Source organism: Talpa occidentalis, unplaced genomic scaffold (genome assembly GCF_014898055.3).
Source record: "Talpa occidentalis isolate TD23 unplaced genomic scaffold, MPIMG_talOcc4v2.1 talOcc4.11, whole genome shotgun sequence".
In the NCBI taxonomy this organism is placed as follows: Eukaryota; Metazoa; Chordata; class Mammalia; order Eulipotyphla; family Talpidae; genus Talpa; species Talpa occidentalis.
The window spans coordinates 10,606,105-10,625,285 of NW_023601104.1; the positions used below are offsets into that span (position 1 = coordinate 10,606,105).

Consider the following 19,181-nt stretch of genomic DNA (forward strand, 5'->3'; position numbering starts at 1 on the left):
TCAGTCTGCCTGTTCTGCTCCCCGCTCTGGCTCTGGTGAATTCTCTCACCCTCCTGTGCTTCTGACTGTACCCAGTGCTCGTATAAATAAATAAATCCAAAAAAAAAAATGTTAAAGACACCTAAAGATTTTATCCACTTGGCTGCCAAGGAAAACATTGGATAACAGCCATGACTGGCTCCCAGAAAACCCAGGTGACAGGAACTAGGTGTGGCAACTTGTACACTAAGGGTGTTCAAATGGCCCCCCTTATCCTCCACAGCTCTTGTCTTTGTCCCAAGGAGCTGTTTTCCTCTCAGTCCAGGATCCGCAGGGAAGGTCTGGCAGTGCTGAGGTTGCTGGAGGTAGTCTCACAAGACTTATTTCTGAGGCCGACTAAGTCTCCGGAGTTTCTTGAGTTGACTGAGCAGCTCAGAGATAAAAGGCTGAAAGAGAAACGGGGGTGAAATGAAGGCAGAGTGGCCACCACATTGCCCAGCCTAATCTCCTCCAGACCCTATGTCCCTGGAGCTGGGGAGAGGGAGAAAGGCCGAGGGCCAAGCCTTTGTTCCAAACACTCCCACTTCATTGGCTGCCTCCCCACTAGGTCTCACCTCATCCCCAGAGTGAAGCATCTCTTACCTCTGTGGGACGGGCACAGTTTTGGAGAATATCCTGGGTAGAAGAAAGGAGAAAGTGGGTCCCGAGTCACAGCACCTTCCCACAAGCCCCCACTGGTCTCTAAAATACGTTCTGCTGCGAATTAGTTCTCCCCACTCCACTCAAGGAGGGAACCTGGGTTCCCCTCTGTCCAAGCCCAGCTTTCATCCCCCAACCCCTGGGCCAGGACCCAGCCCCACATTCTACCTTCAGCTGAGTCTTCTGCGCCTCTGTGGATAGATCCATGAGCACCTCGAGGTCAATCTCAGGCTCACAAGGAGTTGGTTGGTCCTGTTTGGGAATCACATGGGGTTCAGAGGAGACTGGCCAGTTGATACTGGAGTCAAGGTTACTGGCAGGGCTCTCCGATCTCTCACCCCACTTCCCATATTCACCCCTCCCCTCGCCTCACTCAACCCATCCATTGAACGCCATTCCCTTCCACCTACTACATTCTACCTGAAACAGTGGTTCTTTAAAAAGAGTATTTGATTCCAAGAGTCATATATATCGCTAGTAGGAATGTATCATGGGACAGGAGCTTTGAAAATCAGTTTGGCAATTCCTTAAACTGTTAAAAAAAAGTTATCATCTGACCAAGCAATTCCATTCATACAATTCAGCAGTCATGATGTGTGGTTTTTACCCAAATCAGCTGAAAACATGTCCACACTAAAACATGCACATGAATAACAGCTTTACCCATAATCGCCCAAATGTGGAAGCAACAAAGATGTCCTTCTGTAGGTAAATGGATAAATTAACACATTCTGACAATGGAATGTTACTCAACAATAAAACAAAATGAGCTGCCAAGACTTGAGAAGACATGGAGGACTTTTAAATGGCTATTACTAAGTGGTAAGAAGCCAGTCTGAAAAGTCTACAGACTGCGTGACCCCAACTATATGACTTTCAGATAAGGCAAAACTATGGAGACAGTAAAAACATCAGGAATTGCAGGGTTGGGGCAAGGAAGTTGGGTGATGACAGGATAAAAAGAGCACAGAAGAATTTTTAAGGCAGTGAAACCACTTTATATGATACACTAGTGGTGGATACTTGTCATTTATACATTTATAAAAATCCATAGAATATACAGCTTTAAAAATGAGCCCTAACATAAATGATGGACTCTGGGTGATTGTCATGTATCAGTGTAGTTTTATCTTAATATGGGCAAAGTTGTGTAAGTGTGGGGGCAGGGAGGACGTGGGACCTCTGTTATTTCTGCTCAGTTTTGCTATGAACCTAAAGCTACTCTAAAAAGTAAAGTCTATTTTTTAAAATGTGAACTCAAGGACCAAGATTTAACAATCCATCATCAAGAGCTTTCATAGGTAGGAGTGGCATGTAGTGGTGAAGAACATGACAAGGACAGGGACTCCCTGGTGGTGCAAGGGTTAAGACACAACCTATGAAGCTATTTGCAGCCACTGCAGCACGAGTTCAATCCCTGGCCAGCCAAGGAGCTACCCACATGGTGCAGCAGACCTCTCCTGACTCGCCCGCTGCTCTCCTTCGCAGTGTACTTTGGTCAATCTGCCTGTTCTGCTCCCCTTTCTGTCTCTGGTGAATCCTCTCACCCCCCGTATCTCTGATCTGTACCCCAGCTCTTGTATGCATAAATAAATGAATCTTTAAAAAAAAAAAAAAAGAATATGACGAGGACAGGTTGATGCCACTTTCTTGTTTCGTATTAATGGCCACCATTGTTTTAATATCCCCAGCACAAATGTCAATAAACTGAAAGGCAAACAACATCAGTATTATGAAAATAATCATGAACCCTCGAATGGGTCTCTGCAGCCCCAGAGGTCACCAATACCCTTCAATAATTGCTGTCTTGGGCCTCCCTGGTGGCTCAAGGGATTAAGCACAGCACTGTGAAGCTATCTGCAGCCTCTGCAGCACGAGTTCAAGACCTGGCTGGCCAGGGAGCTACCCACATAGCACAGCCGACCTCTCCTGTCTCGCCCACTGCTCCCCTCAGCATTATATTTCAGTCAGTCTGCCTGTTCTGTTCCCCACTCTGTCTCTGGTGAATCCTCTCACCCCCTCCCCACACCTCTGGCCTGTTCCCCAGTTCTTGTACGCATAAATAAAATCTTTTAAAAAATTTTTATTTTATGCATACAAGTACTGGGGTACAGGCGAGAGGTGTGGGGTGGGGGTGAGAGGATTCCCCAGAGACAGAGTGGGGAATAGAAAGAGCAGACTGACTGAAATTCAATGCTGAGGGGAGCAGCAGGCGAGACAGGAAGATCTGCTGCGCCATGTGGGTCAGCAACCTGGCCAGGATCAAACTCATACTGCAGTGACTGCCCATAGCTTGACAGCACTGTGTCTTTAACCCCTGCACCACCAGGGAGGCCCATACCCGTTTTTCTACTGGGTTGCTCAGTTGTTTCTTACTGAGATTTTATGTATTTATTTTTTATTATTGAATTTAGATAAACACTAGTATTTCTCATTGGATGGAAATATTATTTGCATTCGGGAGAGGATTATGGAAATAGATGTCCATGTTTACATAGTTGAATCTAATCATCTTTCCCAGGTGGTTTGCTTCCTTTTTTTTTTTTTAATTATAATACTTAGCAAGTTTTTCCAATACAACATGGATAAATATTTGCTATTCACCTTATGTTTTTCTAGAGGTTTGATAATTTTAATTTTTTTCATTTGATTATCTAATCTTTTGGAATCTATTTATTCAACAGTAGGTACCCAGTGACTATAAGTAAGCTGGCGCTGTGAACTTGGGAACTTCAGGCAGTCAGCAAGACAAAGATCCTGCCCTTAAAAAGCCTAGTGTAAGGGCCTCCTTGGTGGCACAAGGGCTTAAGACAGAAGCTGTCAGCAGCTACTGCAGCACGAGTTTGATCCCCGGCCAGGGAGCTACCCACATGGCACAGCAGACCTCTCCTGTCTTGTCCACTGCTCCCCTCAGCAGTGTATTTCAGTACATCTGTCTGTTCTGTTCCCCACTCTGTCTCTGGTGAATCCTCTCACCCCCCACACCTCTGGCCTGGACCCCAGTTCTTGCATGCATAAATAAATCTTTTTTTTAAAAAAAAAAAAAAGCTTAGTGCATCCAAATGTTTAGCTCAAACATTCAAATATTCTCCGTCAATTACACTTCAATAAAGTTGATTTTTTTAAAAAGAAAGAAAAAGTCAAAGAAGCCTCACCTAAGCTCTCACTCCTCCCACCGCCAACAGGTAACAACTCTTAAGTTTGGTCCATTCACACCTTTTGAAAATTAAACAGTGCTGAAGTTCTAAGTTAGCCCTTTCACCTGCACTTTAGACTTTCCAATTTGCTTCCTTGTTTTCCAGCTCATCTGAGTCATCAGTCACTCATTCAATGCATATTCATTGAGTGAATGCATCAAGCCTTGTGATGAGTGCTGGGGCAGTAAAAACCAGACAGAGGACATCCTGCCCTTGAAGAGTTTGTAGTCCCCAGAGGGATACAAAAAAGTGAATGGGGGGGCCTCCCTGGTGGCGCAGGGGTTAAAGACAGCACTATCAAGCTATCCCCAGCCACTGCAGCACGAGTTAGATCCCCAGCCTGCCAGGGAGCTACCCATATGGTGCAGCAGACCTCTCCTGTCTCGCCTACTGCTCCCCTCAGCAGTGTATTTCAGTCAATCCACCTGTTCTGCTCCCCACTCTGTCTCTGGTAAATCTTCCCCTCCCCACCTCTGGCCTGTACCCTAGCTCTTATATGCAGATTTGTTTATGCATACAAGAACTGGGAGGGGCAGGGGGAGGGTGGTGAGAGGATTCACCAGAGCAGAGTAGGGAACAGAACAGGCAGACTGACTGAAATACACTGCTGAGGAGAGCAACAGCAAGCACACACCATGTGGGTAGCTCCCTGGCCCGCCAGGGATAGAACTTGTGTTGCAGAGGCTGCGGACAGCTTTACAGTGTTGTGCTTAACCCCTTGAGCCATCAGGGAGGCCCCATAAATAAATCTTTAAAAAAAAGTGAACCAGGGCGGTTACAATTTGTTAGGAGGAAACCTAACAAATTTGGGATTTAGGAAGTCACTTCTAATCTGAGACCTCAAGGCTAAATTAAGAATTAACCACATATTGATGCTTCTTGTTGTAGCAGAATAACAAGGACCAGATTTACTTTCCTAACACAACTAGAAAACTAGACAAAATATGTGAATAGTGCTTTCAGCCTCTGAACAACAGGTAGTTTAGTACTACCTGAGAGGGGAAATAAAAGAGGTAAACTTTACAATTGCCCTGGATTTCTTCCTGGAGGCAATTTGCAGACCACGAGCAAATAGGGAGACCCCAACCAGAGCACAGTGGTCTTGCGAACTGATGTAATGGAAGACAGAGTTCAGGATTAAGGTGGCTGGCAGTGGATGGACAAAGTTCTGGATAGGAGGGGGTTGTGAAGAAAGAGACCTCCTGAAATCTGTTTATGGGTTCTCTCGAGTCTTTGCTGTACACAAGATGCACAATCACAGCATGAAACTTCACAAGGCCAGGTACTAAGAGGCATTGAAGGAAACGAGTGGACAGACAGTTCCCAGGACAGGGACACAAAGTCAAGGTCCATGCAGCCACAGCGGCTAGTCATTGCTGATCACGCAGGGCTTCAGTAGAGACCTCAGAAGGGCCGTGCTTTACTCCAGGGGTAAATTATTCTCTAGATTAAAGGGTACGCTATAGTTGCCCTTTAGCAGTTTAAAAGCAAGCTTCAGAAGGTTCGAATTGAACCACAGGTAACTAAACCGCCTACCAGAACAAAGCCCATCACTCTTTAAAGGAAGACCAAAAAAATGCAGTTACTCAACAACATAAAATCCACAATGCCTGGTACCCAAACAAAATCACCAGGCATGCCAACATATAGGAAATGTGACCTGTAACCAGAACAAAAATGAGTTCATAGAAGCAGACCCAGAAATGACAGGGTAATGGAATAGTAGAGAAGGAAAAAATGAACAGAATAGTGACAGAAAAGAAAGATAGAAGGAAAAAAACAATGCATCTAGAGAGGAAAATGTAATACTTTATTTTTACACACACACCCCACTGAAATGTTTTTCATGAAGTATACACGACATAACATATAGAACCTGGGGCCTCCCCAATGGTGCAGCGGTTGAGCGCTGGGTTACGAAGCTGCCCACAGCCTCTGCGGCGCCGGTTCATCCCCGGCTGCTCCCCGGCCACCGGAGGAGGGTCCCACATGGCGCGCAGACCTCTCCTGCCGCCCGCTGCTCCCCTCAGCAGTGTACTTCGGTCCTTCTGCCTGCTCTGCTCCCCGCTCTGGCTCTGGTGAATTCTCTCACCCTCCCGCGCTTCTCACTGTACCCAGTGCATGTATAAACAAACAAGCAAACAAATAAATAAATAAATAAAAACATGCCTTTATTAAAAAAAAATATATATATATATATAGAACCTGATACCTTCCTCCAGACCATCATTGTAAATTTCAAATGTTGTGCAACAAAAAAAAAGCTTTAATTTATTTATTTGGAAAATATAAATTCTCAGTCTGAGCTGATTTTCCTGCAAACATATTTTTTAAAGGTCTCCTCTTCACACTGGGGAATGCTTACTCGATCCTGTCTGTCAAGAGTTGATACGGTAATTTTATGAGGTTTTGTGTCTCTTATGCTGCTTTTCTAAATGACACTGAAATGCTTAAAAGCTGGTTATATCCGTTCTTTCCTGATGTCAGTTTAGTAACTATTAGGTATCTATATGTTTGAAAGAGCATATTGAGTTCCTTAAATGCATAGTCTATTGGGTAGGAGTGGGACAGCAAGCTTGCATTTCACCCAGAGCATTTTCTACTCACCACGCACATTTATATCATTGAGAAGTCTGGACTCCTCTTAGATCAGCTAAAATTGCTGATCCATGTCACCCAGAGCCTGCAATATAATATTCATGTAGCTTTCAAAAGAGACTTGGGAGGACTCCCTATAATTCAAGATGGTAGTCTGAATGATAAGAAAAATACAATATTTTTTTAAAAAAATACAATATTTTAAATGAAAATTTTATGGGGTGGAATTAATACCATATTTGACACTGTGGAGGTGGGGGCGGGAGGGAGGGAGATGAGTTGAACTTGAAAATACTGCAAAGGAAACTGGCCAAAATGAAGCATAGAGAGGAAAAAGTCTGGGGGAAGTGGGAAGAACAGAACAAAGCCTTGGTGACCTGTGTAACAAGTGGCCTTACATATGCACAATAGTAAGGAGGGTGCACCAAAAACCAAAGATCAACTCTAATGATTAAAGCTCTGCATCTAGTGGGGGAAAAGGAACTCTCCTGCACTGCTGGTGGGAGTGCAAACTGGTGCAACCACGATGGAGAGCTGTGTGGAGATTTCTTGACCTACTAAACATAGAGCTGCCATATGATCCAGCAATTCCACTCCTAGGTATTTACCCAAAGGACACAGAAACATTAATTCAAAAGGACACCTGCACCCTATGTTTATTGCAGCACTATTTACAACAGATAAGCTATGGAAACAGCCCAAATGCCCAAAAATAGATGACTGGATCAAGAAGATGTGGTCCATATACACCATGGAATATTACTCAGCAATCAAGGAAGATAAACTCATGCAGAAAGAAAAAGAAAAATACTGGATGGTCTCACTCATAGCAGGAATTTAGAAAACCCAAATAAGGGATCAGGAAAAAGACTAATTACAATAAAGTAAAAATCAAAATCAACAGGCAACTATAAACCAGAGACACACTACAGGGGGCGGGGAGAAGAGAGTAGGATCAAAACAAGGGTGGTGGGAATTTCACTGGGACTATAACCAAGGTGAAAATGCATACATTGTTCAAAAATGAAAAATGATGTAAAAATATATAAAATAAAATAAAAATAAAAGAACTCCACATCTAAAAAAAGTATTGGTCCTGGCCCCAAGCCCATTTTATATACTTGTGATATGTAGGGGCTCTATGAAGATAGAACTGGGGCAGGGTGAACCTGCAGACTGTGTTGCCTAAATGTCTACTGAATATAAGTTGTGTTTATTACTAAGAGTGCCACTGTGGTCTGGAGTGGAAAATATAGGGTCATATAATCCAAATATATGAAAATGAGCAGATATATTGCACAAATTTTATTGAGATGATACAATAAACTTGACACTCTACGAGTGTTGGTTCCTTGCCCAAGACTGATCCCTTTCCCAACTCCACCTTCACTCCATACTGAACCCCCTTCCTCCTGATCTCTCCACCTTGGGGACCATCAATGGAGTAAGGCTCAGAGATAAGTTAACAAATGTTTGTTTCAAACAGTGAGTCCCCAATTAACATTATTAACCAGGCTCTTGGAAAATGCAACTTTAAGCACAATGATGTGTAAGGAAAGCAGTTCCTTGAATAATGTCTTTCACTCAGTCAACTGGGATTGTCTTTTTCTCATCAATGTCATAAAGAAATGTTGAATGAAATGACATTTTTCGAGGACATGTTGTATATTAATCGAAAATATTTGTTTAAAGTTGGAAACTTAGTAGATTGTTTCTTAAAATGTCACCACACCAAAAGGGCGATACTAAAATGCCACCTGCTACCAGGAAAATATATTGTCATGAAAGCTACTGGAAAGAAGTGTTTCCAAACTCTGGGGTAGTCAATTGTCCCCTGCTGATGTATACATTAAATTGAGCCCCCAAGAGTGACTGGTGACCTCAGAAAGAGCTCTCAGTAGAATGGAACAGAAGCCAGATTTCAGTGGTTTGAATGGTGATAAAGAGGAAATTAAGGGCATCCCTGGTGGTGCAGCAGGTTGAGCACAGTACTGTGAAGCTGTCGGCAGCCTCTGCAGCATGAGTTCGATTCCCAGCCGGTCAGGGAGAAACCCACATGGCGCAGCAACCTCTCCTGTGTTGCCTGCTGCTCCCCTCAGCAGTGTACTTCAGTCCTTCTGCCTGTTCTGCTCCCCACTCTGTCTCTGGTGAATCCTCTCACCCGCCTGCGCTTCTGGCCTGTACCCCAGCTATTGTATATATAAATCTTTTTAAAAAAAGAGCAAAATTAAGACAGTCAATATGGACAAAGGAGTCTTGCTTGAAGCAAACATGAAACTAGAAGGTGACTGGAGGGGGCATGTTGTTGAGTGAGTCTCCTTAAAATGAGAGAAACTTGTGTTTAAGTCCCTGCTTGGAACTCAAATCCACCTCTGACAACAGGATTTCCAGGCCCCAAGTCTGTTTGTATACTTGGACCAAGCCTTGATTCCTCTGAAGACTGTAAGTCAGGCTGCACACCCAGGGAAATGAGGCGGAGCCCTCTAGCAAAGGTTGCATCCCATTAAATTAAACTTATCAGGGAACCACTGCCAGTGGTGCTGTCCCAGGTAAGCATGTGGGGGGAGAGCTTGGTGAGTGGGGTGGAGTCAGTGAAGGTAGAACCAGGGCAGGGTAAACCTGGAGACTGTATTGCTTTACTCTCTGCCCCAGATGACCTGCCACTTTGGGTTTCACTAGCTGCTGAGAAGAGCAGGGACTGAGAGAGGAAGTGCCACCTGGCACCTTTGGACAATTGCCATGACAACCGCAGGCCAGGTATTTGACTTAGGTCATTGCCTGGGAGTGGTCCTCCTACGTGTCCTGTTTCCTGAGTTATAAGCTCACTGTTGTATTGCCCACCCCCCATCCGCCCTGTCTTGATCGTGACCAAACAAGATTCTTTGGCTACTGTCTTCCTTTGCTTCCTGGAAGGATTTGCCCTCAGGTGCCTGGAATATGATTTTTTATGTGCATGTGCAACACTAGAAAATTGAAACTGACCCAGAGAGGGAGGCTGCTGGCCAGTAGTCAAGGGCAGCGGAGGCGTGCAAGATCAGAGTAGACATAGACCAAGAACGTCTGCCTCTCCTGTTCCCAGCTGCAGAGCATCTCCCCCCCTTGTGAGCAGGCCTAGGATGCCACAAGGGACATGGACAACACCAGGACCAAAGTGACCCATGACCCCGTAGTTTCACAAGACAGCCTGGGCTCCTCCACGCCCTACTGTAGGGCTGCTGACACAGCCTTTACCTGAATCTAATGCTCCTGCTGTCTCCACAAGAAAAGATAGGTCTTGAATCCAGAAAGGAGAGACAAGGACTGTGTACTCTGAAGGAGGACTCTGGTCCTCTGGCTGTGGAGCTTATAAAAAAAAAAAAAAAAAAAGACAAGTGCCTGGGCTCCACTCTAACATTTAAATTCAATTGAAGGGGGCCTACCTGGTAGCACCAGGGGTTAAGTGTCAGCACTATGAAGCAATTTGCAACTACCGAAGCATGAGTTGGATCCTGGCCAGGGAGGTGGCCCACACGGTGCAGCAGACCTCTCCTGTCTCGCCCGCTGCTCCCCTCAGCAGTGTATTTCAGTCAGTCTGCCCGTTCTGTTCCCCACTCTGTCTCTGGTGAATCCTCTCACCCCCCGCACCTCTGGCCTGTACCCCAGTTCTTGTATGCATAAATAAATCTTTAAAAATAATAATAAATTCAGGGCCTCCCTGGTGGTGCAGAGGTTAAAGAGAGTGCTATCAAGCTATCGCCAGCCATTGCAGCATGAGTTTGATCCTCGGCCAGGGAGAAACCTACATGGCGCAGCAGACCTCTCCTGTCTCGCCCGCTGATCCCCTCAGCAGTGGATTTCAGTAGATCTGCCTGTTCTCCCCACTCTCTTTGGTGAATCCTCTCACCCCTCCCACCTCTGGCTTATACCCCAATTCTTGTATGCATAAATAAATCTTTAAATAATAATAATAAATTCAGTTGAGGGGGAATCAGGGCACTAGATTGTTTTCTGAAACACTTCAGGTGTGGAGAATCACTAGCTGCCAAAATGAGTGCTCAGGTTATAGCTTCCAATCCTGATGCTTCCCAGCGGCATGATCTTGGGCAAGCTATTCAGCACCTCTAAGCCTCCATGGTCTGCTTTCCTCCACGGTCCATGATTCCCGACAAACATTAGCTGCTGCATGGAGCCGTGGGATGGGCTAAATGAAATAATCACATCAAGGCCTTGGCACTGTACCTGGTCCAGTGGCCAAAATATTGTCTGTTGATGTGGTGGCTGTAACTACTCTAGGATCCCAAATGGAAGGTGCAGGGTAAGCGATTTTCAGGCTTTTCTGCCCTCCCGCCATCAGGATAGATGATGGATCCTTGCAGTCCTGAATGTATGCCTGGTGGCGGGCGCCAGGAATAGGGTGTGGGCAGAGGTAGATGGGATTCACCTGGGCTGAGACTGGGCTCATTAGGGCAGCATCACGGGGACGCCAGCAGAGCAGAGAAGCAGAACCACGAGAGCAGCAGAGAACAAGGCCACCAGAGAAGGCCGGAGAACCCAGGTAGAATGAAGATTTGCTGCCAGCCTCCCGGCACCCCAACCTGCTGTGTACCTGGTAAATTCCAATAAAAGCCTGCAAAAGTCACCAAGGGCTCCAGGACTCCTTCACCAGTCTGCTCAAATCATAGAAAACCTGCACTGTATCCATCCTGCCCCTAGAGAAGGTATCTCTGCGAGAAAGTGCCGCTTCCTGTGACCAGGGGCCCAGATGGTCCTTTTCCCAGGGTGCGGTTGAGGGGTGTCAAAGTGGCCCGAGGCTGGGCTGGTTATAAATAAATAAACCTGGGGCTCACTCTGGTTACCCTGATATTCTGGCCCCGCGCTATCCATTCTGAGATGATGGAAATGTTCTCTAGGATAGTCACTAATTGCATGGGGCTGGGGTACTTGAATGTGACGAGTGTAATCCTATTTAATTTTTCATTAAATTGAAATAGTTACACAGGGCTGAGAGCTGCAGTTTGCGTGTTGAGACTGAGAGCAAATAAAGACAAAAAATAAAGGAAAAAATAAGCCTTTGTTCTATCTCATTTGAGGTAGTCTGACGAAGGGGATACAGGTATTGCTATAGGTATTGCCCCTTTTCGCAGATGAGGAAACTAGTCTCAGACCTGTTAAAAGACCTACCCCAAATCATGAAGAGAGTTAGAGGCAGAGCCAAGGCCAATGAGATACAGATTTCTGGAAAGCAGATGCACACATGCCCGGTTGGGAAGTTTTCTCTCCATGGACTTTCCCATCAGCCCTCAGCTCCTCCAGAGACCTCCAAGCAGGCCCCCAGGTGGGGCCTCAGACCCCAGGTCTCCCCTCTCCTCGCCACGCTACCCACCTGGAAGAGTTCCTGGACCTGCATGTCCACCCACTTCTCCAACTCCAGCCAGCGCTGGAGGTGTCCTAGGTCATACTTCACTGTCAGCCGGCTGGGTCTCCGGGACCTGGGAAGTTTGGGGGGGTCTTTCAGCTCCGAGTCTGTAGACGATAGCCTCCTCCTAGATGAAGCCCACTGGACATTCTTACTTGCGTTCTCCGTGTCTGGGTGGGGAGATGTGCAGGAAGCAGGGCTTGAAGACAGCATGGAAGGACTGGCCTGGGCGAGGAGCTGGAAAAGCTGCCAGGGAGAGCAAGGGTGCCAGGGAAGTGAGGAGCCGAAGAATAGAGCGAGAGAACTGCTGGGAAAAGGGAAGGCAGGCGGGAGGGCCATGGTGCTGGGAGGGGCAGGGGTCAAGGATCAACAGGCCTTTGTCTGGTGCTGGGAATGCCAGCTTCCTGCCTCCTTGTTACCAGTGAGTGGCACTCTGGAGTCATGCCCCAGCCTCCTTCCTACTGCTGCTGAACAAAGGGCAACAGGGTGCCATGCCTCCTCCTGATCCTGAGGGGTGCAGGGCTCTGGCTGGTGCTCTACAGTCCTATCCAGATTAGGGCCCAAATCACACTCAGCTGAGAGCCCTGGGCTTCCCACTTGCCTGAGAGGAGAGCCCCTGGGTCCTGAGGAGCTGCGGTCAGGGGAATCCTGGGGGATCAGGGTGTGGCCGTTGGGGAGAGAGTCTCAGGATAGAGCCGGACAGATGGGTGCTTCTGGCCCTCAAGGGTCAGTGCCTGTGTCTGAATGAACTCTGCCCTTTGTTCAGCAGCAATGGAAAGGCAGCTGAGTGGGGGAGAAGAACTCCACTATCCACCAGACCCTGCTCATAAGACATGTCTCCCAGACCTGCTTCCAGAGGCAACTGCTCAGGAAACCATGTTTCTTACCACATGACCCTCCCCTGACTCACATCTTTCCTGACACGAAGGAAAACCTGCAGACCTAATTTACACCCAGGTGTCAACAATTAACATTATATATCTCAACAGACTTGTTTTCAAAAGGAAGGGTGTTTTTGTTTAGTCCTTTGTGAAAAAAATGTCTAAACATCTTAGAAAAGTTACAGAATAGAATGCAATCTTTTTTTAAAAGATTTATTTATTTATTTGTTTATTTATTTATACAAGCACTGGGTACAGTCAGAAGTGCAGGAGGGTGATTCACCAGAGCCAGAGCGGGGAACAGAACAGACAGACTGACGAAATACACTGCTGAGGGGAGCAGCGGGTGGCAGGAGGGGTCTGCGCGCCATGTGGGACCCTCCTCCGGTGGCCGGGGAGCAGCCAGGGATCGAACCGGTGCTGCAGAGGCTCCGGGCAGCTTCGCAACCCAGCGCTCAACTGCTGCGCCACCGGGGAGGCCCGGCATGTAGTATTTTGAGCCTAGGTCAATCAAGATCCTGCAGGCACATAAGAAACTTTCCATCACTCCTTTAACTGTCTGGAAGAATGAAAATTAGGGATATTACTCAGAATTAGGAATTTTACCAGAAATCCCCTTTCCATCAGAGAAGCCCATCTATATGGCAGGCAAAGGTCTAATTACAGAGCATCTGATCTTTGTCATGGGAGTTATCCCCTAGTTACAAAAGCACCCCGCTTGTCTCTTGAAGGTGGGGATCCCTATTCCCTGCCTCAGCTCAGGGTATGTGTACCTTCTTTTTGCCCCATCTATATCCATGCAGATTCTCCATACATATGCAATTAACTTTGTTCTTTTCTCTCACTAATCTAATTGATGTTAATTTGATTACTAGATCATGAGCCCAGGAAGAATCCTGAAGAGTAAGGATAAATTTCCTCTGTGCCCCTACCCCTTTATGACCTTGAAATTCTGTTTTGGGACCTCACTGGTGGCACAACGGGTTAAGTCTCAGCACTGTGAAGCTATCAGCAGCCTCTGCAGCTTGAGTTCAATCCTCATCCAGGGAGCTGACACACATGGCCCAGCAGACCTCTCCTGTCTCACCCGCTGCTCCCCTCAGTCGTGTGTTTCAGTCAATCCACCTGTTCTGCTTCCCACTCTGTCTCTGGTGAAACCTTTTACCCTCCCCGCACCACACCTCTGGCCTACACCCCAGCTCTTGTACGCATAAATAAATAAAATAAATCTTTAGGGGCCACCCTGGTGGCATAGTGGTTAAGACGCAGCATTGTGAAGCTACCCAAAGCCACTGCAGTACGAGTTAGACCCCGGCCAGGGAGGTGACCCACATGCGCAGCAGACCTCTCCTATCTCGCCTGCTGCTCCCCTCAGCAGTGTATTTCAGTCTGCCTGTTCTGTTCCCCACTCTGTCTCTGGTGAATCCTTTCACCCTCCTGCACCTCTGGCCTACACCCCAGCTCTTGTATGCATGAATAATAAACATAAATCTTTAAAAATATAAATATGCAAATGTCATGAATGCCTACCCAGAGACACAGCCAGATTAGTGCATAAAGTCTTTCGGAACCTGTTTCCTTATCTACAGACTGGGGGTTGGTGCAATGCTGCTTGAGCACAAAATATGGTCCTGGTGAAACTCAAAGGCACACCAGTGATTTATGCCCATCATTTATAGTGTGAGACTCCTTATTTACATTCTTCTATCTCAGCTCAAACACACATCTCTCTGGCCTTCGCATGTCACCATTCACCAATAAGTTTGCCCAAGATAAGGGAATTCAGACTCACGATAAGGTAAGAAGAATAAACTACCAGGACCACAAGGTCACATCAGGTAGGAGGCTATAAAAGCCTGGTCACCACTGGCCAAAGGCGAGGTGTCTGTCCCGCTCTCCTGGCCTGGAATGGTGGAGGCACAAAATGGGCAGCAAGCAGGCACACCCACCCGAACTAGGCTGTTCTTTTATACCGTTTCTGCTCTTATAACATTTTTTTAAATAATAAAACACATTCATTTTAGAAACATTTCTAAACTTTAAAACAGTAAAAATTTACCACAATCCTACCACACAAAAACAACCCATGCTAATTTTCTGGCAAATTTCTTTCTAATCTTTTTTTATATATGTATCTTTAACATAATTGAAACATACTATCTAGAATTATTTGGAAAACTTTTAACTACAACTATTCAAGAAATAGGTTTTTAAAAAAGACCTATTCATTGTATATAATTCTAAAAATACAGATAAAAGAAGAAATGTATAAATTATCTGTTTGGTATGCTTTTTTCTATTTATTTCATAAATATTTATTTGTTTAAGATTTTCAGAAAAGTAGATCATTTTGTAATATATGCATGCTATTTTGTGCCTTGCTATGCTTTGAATGCTTTTTATGTCATTAAGTGGTTTTGTGCATCTTCCAATACTTCAGAGTTTTAAAAACTTTGGACCATGACTTAGAGAAAGAAATTCATTTAATACCATAAGACATAACCCAGCAATTCCATTCCAAGGAGTCAACCCAAAGAACACAAGAACACTAATTCAAAAAGAAATCTGCACCCTAATGTTTATTGCAGCATTATTTACAAGAGCTAAGATATGGAAACAACCCAAATGCCCCCCAAACAGACAAATGGATCAAGATGATCTGGCATATATACACAATGGAATACTACTCAGCAATCAAAAAGACAAACTCATGCCATTTGCAGCAACATGGATGGAACTGGAAGGGATTATGCTAAGAGAAATAAGTCAGAAAGAAAAAGAAATGTTGAATGGCTTTACTTATATGAGGAACATAGAGAAACCAAAAAGAGGGTCAGGAAAAAGTCATGGATGCTCTAACAAAGGAACAGCTACAAGGATATTCATAGCAGCACTACTTATAATGGCAAAAAAATGCTAGCAATCCATTTTTTTTCTCTCCTGAGGGGAGAAATCAAGTACTGTATAACAATGAATAGTGATGTAAGAAAATAAATAAATAGGGCCTCCCTGGTGGCACAAGGGGTTAAGATGCAAACTAGGAAGCTATTAGCAGCCACTGCAGCACAAGTTTGATCCCCAACTGGCCAGAGAGGTGACCCACATGGCATAGCAGACCTCTCCTAACTTGCACGCTGCTCCCCTCCGCGGTGTATTTCAGTCAATCCACCTGTTCTGTTCCCCACTCTGTCTCTGGTGGGTCCTCTCACCCCCTCTAACCCCTGGCCTGTACCCCAGATCATGTATGCATAAATAAATCTTTAAAAGTAAATTAATTAATTTTTAAAATACAGGGCCTCCCTGGTGGCCTAGAGTTTAAGTCTCAGTGCTATCACTTCATCAGCCTGAATTCGATCCCCAGCCAGGGAGATAACCCACATGGTGCAGTAGACCTTTCCTGTCTCGACCTCTATTCCCCTCAGCAGTGTATTTCAGTAGATCTACCTGCTCTGCTCCCCATTCTGTCTCTGGTGAATATTCTCAGCCCCCAAACTCTGACCTATACCCCAATTCTTCTATGCAAAAATAAAAAATAAGAATTTTTTAAAAAGAAAAAATGTAGGGCCTCCCTGGTGGCGCAGTGGTTGAGCACTGGGTTGTGAAGCTGCCCGCAGCCTCTGCAGCGCCAGTTCGATCCCCGACTGCTCCCCGGCCACTGGAGGAGGGTCCCACATGGCGCGCAGACCTCTCCTGCCGCCCGCTGCTCCCCTCAGCAGTGTACTTCGGTCCTTCTGCCTGCTCTGCTCCCTGCTCTGGCTCTGGTGAATTCTCTCACCCTCCCATGCTTCTAACTGTACCCAGTGCTTGTATAAATAAATAAATAAATCTAAAAAAAAAAAAGAAAAAATATAGTCACTTTAATCAATGACTATTGAGATTAGTCACTAATAGTCTAGAAAAAGAAAACAACAGATATATTCTTTTTTTTAAAGATTTATTTATGCATACAAGAACTGGGCTATAGGCCAGAGGTGGGGAGGGTGAGAGGATTCACCAGAGACAGAACGGGGAACAGAACAGGCAGATTGACTGAAATACACTGCTGAGGGGAGCAGCAGGTGAGTCAGGAGAGGTCTGCTGCGCCATATGGGTAGCTCCCTGGCTGGGGATCAAACTCATGCTGCAGTGACTGCAGATAGCTTCATAGTCTTGAGTCTTAAACCCTTGTGCCACCAGGGAGGTCCCAAAGATATATTCTTATTTCTGCATTATCAAGAGTACTGGTGGACTTCTATTTAGATCATTAAAACTAAAAAAATAAGTACAAAATTTACTTTATGATCATTAGATCAACAAAACTAAAATTCATTCAGTAAATAAAACTTATTCTGCTGCTGCTTTAGTTATTATTATATTTTTTTTTTTTTTTTTTTTTTATAGAGGCATGTTTTTATTTATTTATTTATTTGTTTGCTTGTTTATACATGCACTGGGTACAGTCAGAAGCGCGGGAGGGTGAGAGAATTCACCAGAGCCAGAGCGAGGAGCAGAGCAGGCAGAAGCGAAGTACACCGCTGAGGGGAGCAGCGGGCGGCAGGAGAGGTCTGCAGGCCATGTGGGACCCTCCTCCGGTGGCCGGGGAGCAGCCGGGGACCGAACCGGCGCTGCAGAGGCCGCGGGCAGCTTCGCAACCCAGCGCTCAACCGCTGCGCCACCGGGGAGGCCCTGCTTTAGTTATTATTGACACATAACAAGACATCTCCAAATTCAAAGACTTAAAACAGCTGTTTATTTGCTCAAAATCTACAAGTTGGTAGAGCTCTGCAGGTGCAGCTAGTTTCTGATGAAGCAACTGATGGGGGCTAAGGATGCAATGTGGCACACATCTTCTAGAAGATGAAGCTTACTCTCTCCCTAGTTGCTCATCTGCCAGAGTCTGGCTCTCTTTGGGCAGCCTCTATCTCTTGCAAAGTAGTCAAACTTCTTTACAAGTGGTTCTAAGAGGGGAAAATGGAAGGCACAAGGCTGAGGCCTGGAAGTCACACTGTACCACTTCTTCTATGCCCTATTGGTCGAAGCAAGTTACAGATTCAAAGGGAAGGGAAATACATGCCACCTCTTGGTAGGAGAAGCAACATGGACAGGAAGGTGAGGTGGGGTCTACCATCTTTGGTGGAAATCTATCCCACCTACCAATAGAAGTCCCCAGACCACCAGTCGAGACACTCAGTGTTCCTTTTCTAGTAGTGGTGTTAAGGAGTAAATATTCTCACCAAATAATCCCCTGGTTGTTAATTGACATGGCAAATAAAAATGAAGCCTGCAGCACAAAAACAGACCTTCAAATTCACAGAGGGAAGGTGATCCACAAGGTCTACCAGAAGAGCACCTCCCTTTGGGCCTCCAATATAGAATTATAAAACCTTAGCATATGGAAATACAGGATGTCAGGTCAGAACGATGGAAAAGGACCAAGACTGGCAATTAAGAGACCAGAAATCTGGGCTGGCTTTTGCCACATACTAATTCTGTGTCTCTGAACAAATCAAAGACTATTCTGTGGGTCTCAGTTTCCTATATGTAAGGGGAAGGGCTTTAAGCTTCCAGGCAGCTCTGGCACTCTCTGACTCTCCCAAAACTGAATTTTATGAATCCATCCAGGGAACAAATGTACACAATGCAAAGACTTTCTTAGGGGTCACTGAGGGTCTGAACAGGTGAAGACCAGATAAAAACAGAACTGCAAGAGGGAACCTCAAGCCTGGAGCCCATCCTAAAGCTGGCATAGAGCCCAGAGCCAGGGCAGCAATGGCAACAGTCAAGAAGGGATGGGGGCCTCCTTGGTGGCCCAAAGGGTTAAGATGCAACCTATGAAGCTGTCCACGGCTACTGCAGCACGAGTTCAATCCCCGACCAGGGAGCTACCCACATGGCGCAGCAGACTTCTGTCTCACCCGCTGCTCCCCTCAGCAGTGTATTTCAGTCAATCCAGCTGTTCTGGTCCCTACTCTGTCTCTGGTGAATCCTCTCACCCCCACACCTCTGGACTGTACCCCAATTCTTGTATGCATAAATAAATAAATCTTAAAAAAAAAAAAGAAGGGAAGAGTTTGAGTGATTACTAGGGAAGACTGTTGAGACTCAGAGGTTGGCTGAATGTTTGCAGGAAAAGCCCAGCGAAAAGCAGGGGGCACTGATAACTAAATCCAAAGTGATAGAGACCAGGAAAGAACATGGAGAGAGGAGTCCTTTGTGATTAAATGTGATGAATGGGTGATTGTCTTAATATATTTCTCTCTTTATTATGACTCATTATCAGAATTTGGAAAATACTTTAAAAACTAGAAAGAAGAGGGGACCTCCCTGGTGGCACAAGGGGTTAAGCACCACACTATGAAGCAATCCGCAGCCTCTGCAGCCTGAGTTCGATCCCCAGCCGGCCAGAGAGCAACCACATGGTGCCACAGACCTCTCCTGTCTCGCCCCCTGCTC

The 19,181-nt window shown here is 45.7% G+C and overlaps 1 protein-coding gene across 2 annotated transcripts in view; it reads right to left on the bottom strand.

Annotated features, from left to right (window-relative positions):
- Nucleotides 1-324: 324 nt before the first annotated feature.
- The window catches only part of PPP1R14D (protein phosphatase 1 regulatory inhibitor subunit 14D), a 43,004-nt gene continuing 24,147 nt past the window's right edge, over nucleotides 325-19,181 (bottom strand). The window contains exons 1-5 of one of the 2 annotated variants that reach the window (XM_037502234.1): nucleotides 12,288-12,339; nucleotides 11,836-12,114; nucleotides 847-930; nucleotides 622-654; nucleotides 325-425 (exon numbers count right to left, since the gene is read on the bottom strand). In XM_037502234.1, the coding sequence (XP_037358131.1) occupies nucleotides 360-425; nucleotides 622-654; nucleotides 847-930; nucleotides 11,836-12,114; nucleotides 12,288-12,311 (486 nt within the window). In that variant the 5' untranslated portion in view covers nucleotides 12,312-12,339 and the 3' untranslated portion in view covers nucleotides 325-359. Of the gene's footprint in view, nucleotides 426-621; nucleotides 655-846; nucleotides 931-11,835; nucleotides 12,115-12,287; nucleotides 12,340-19,181 lie in introns of those variants that run through there. The other variant, XM_054700637.1, reaches the window with a different exon arrangement.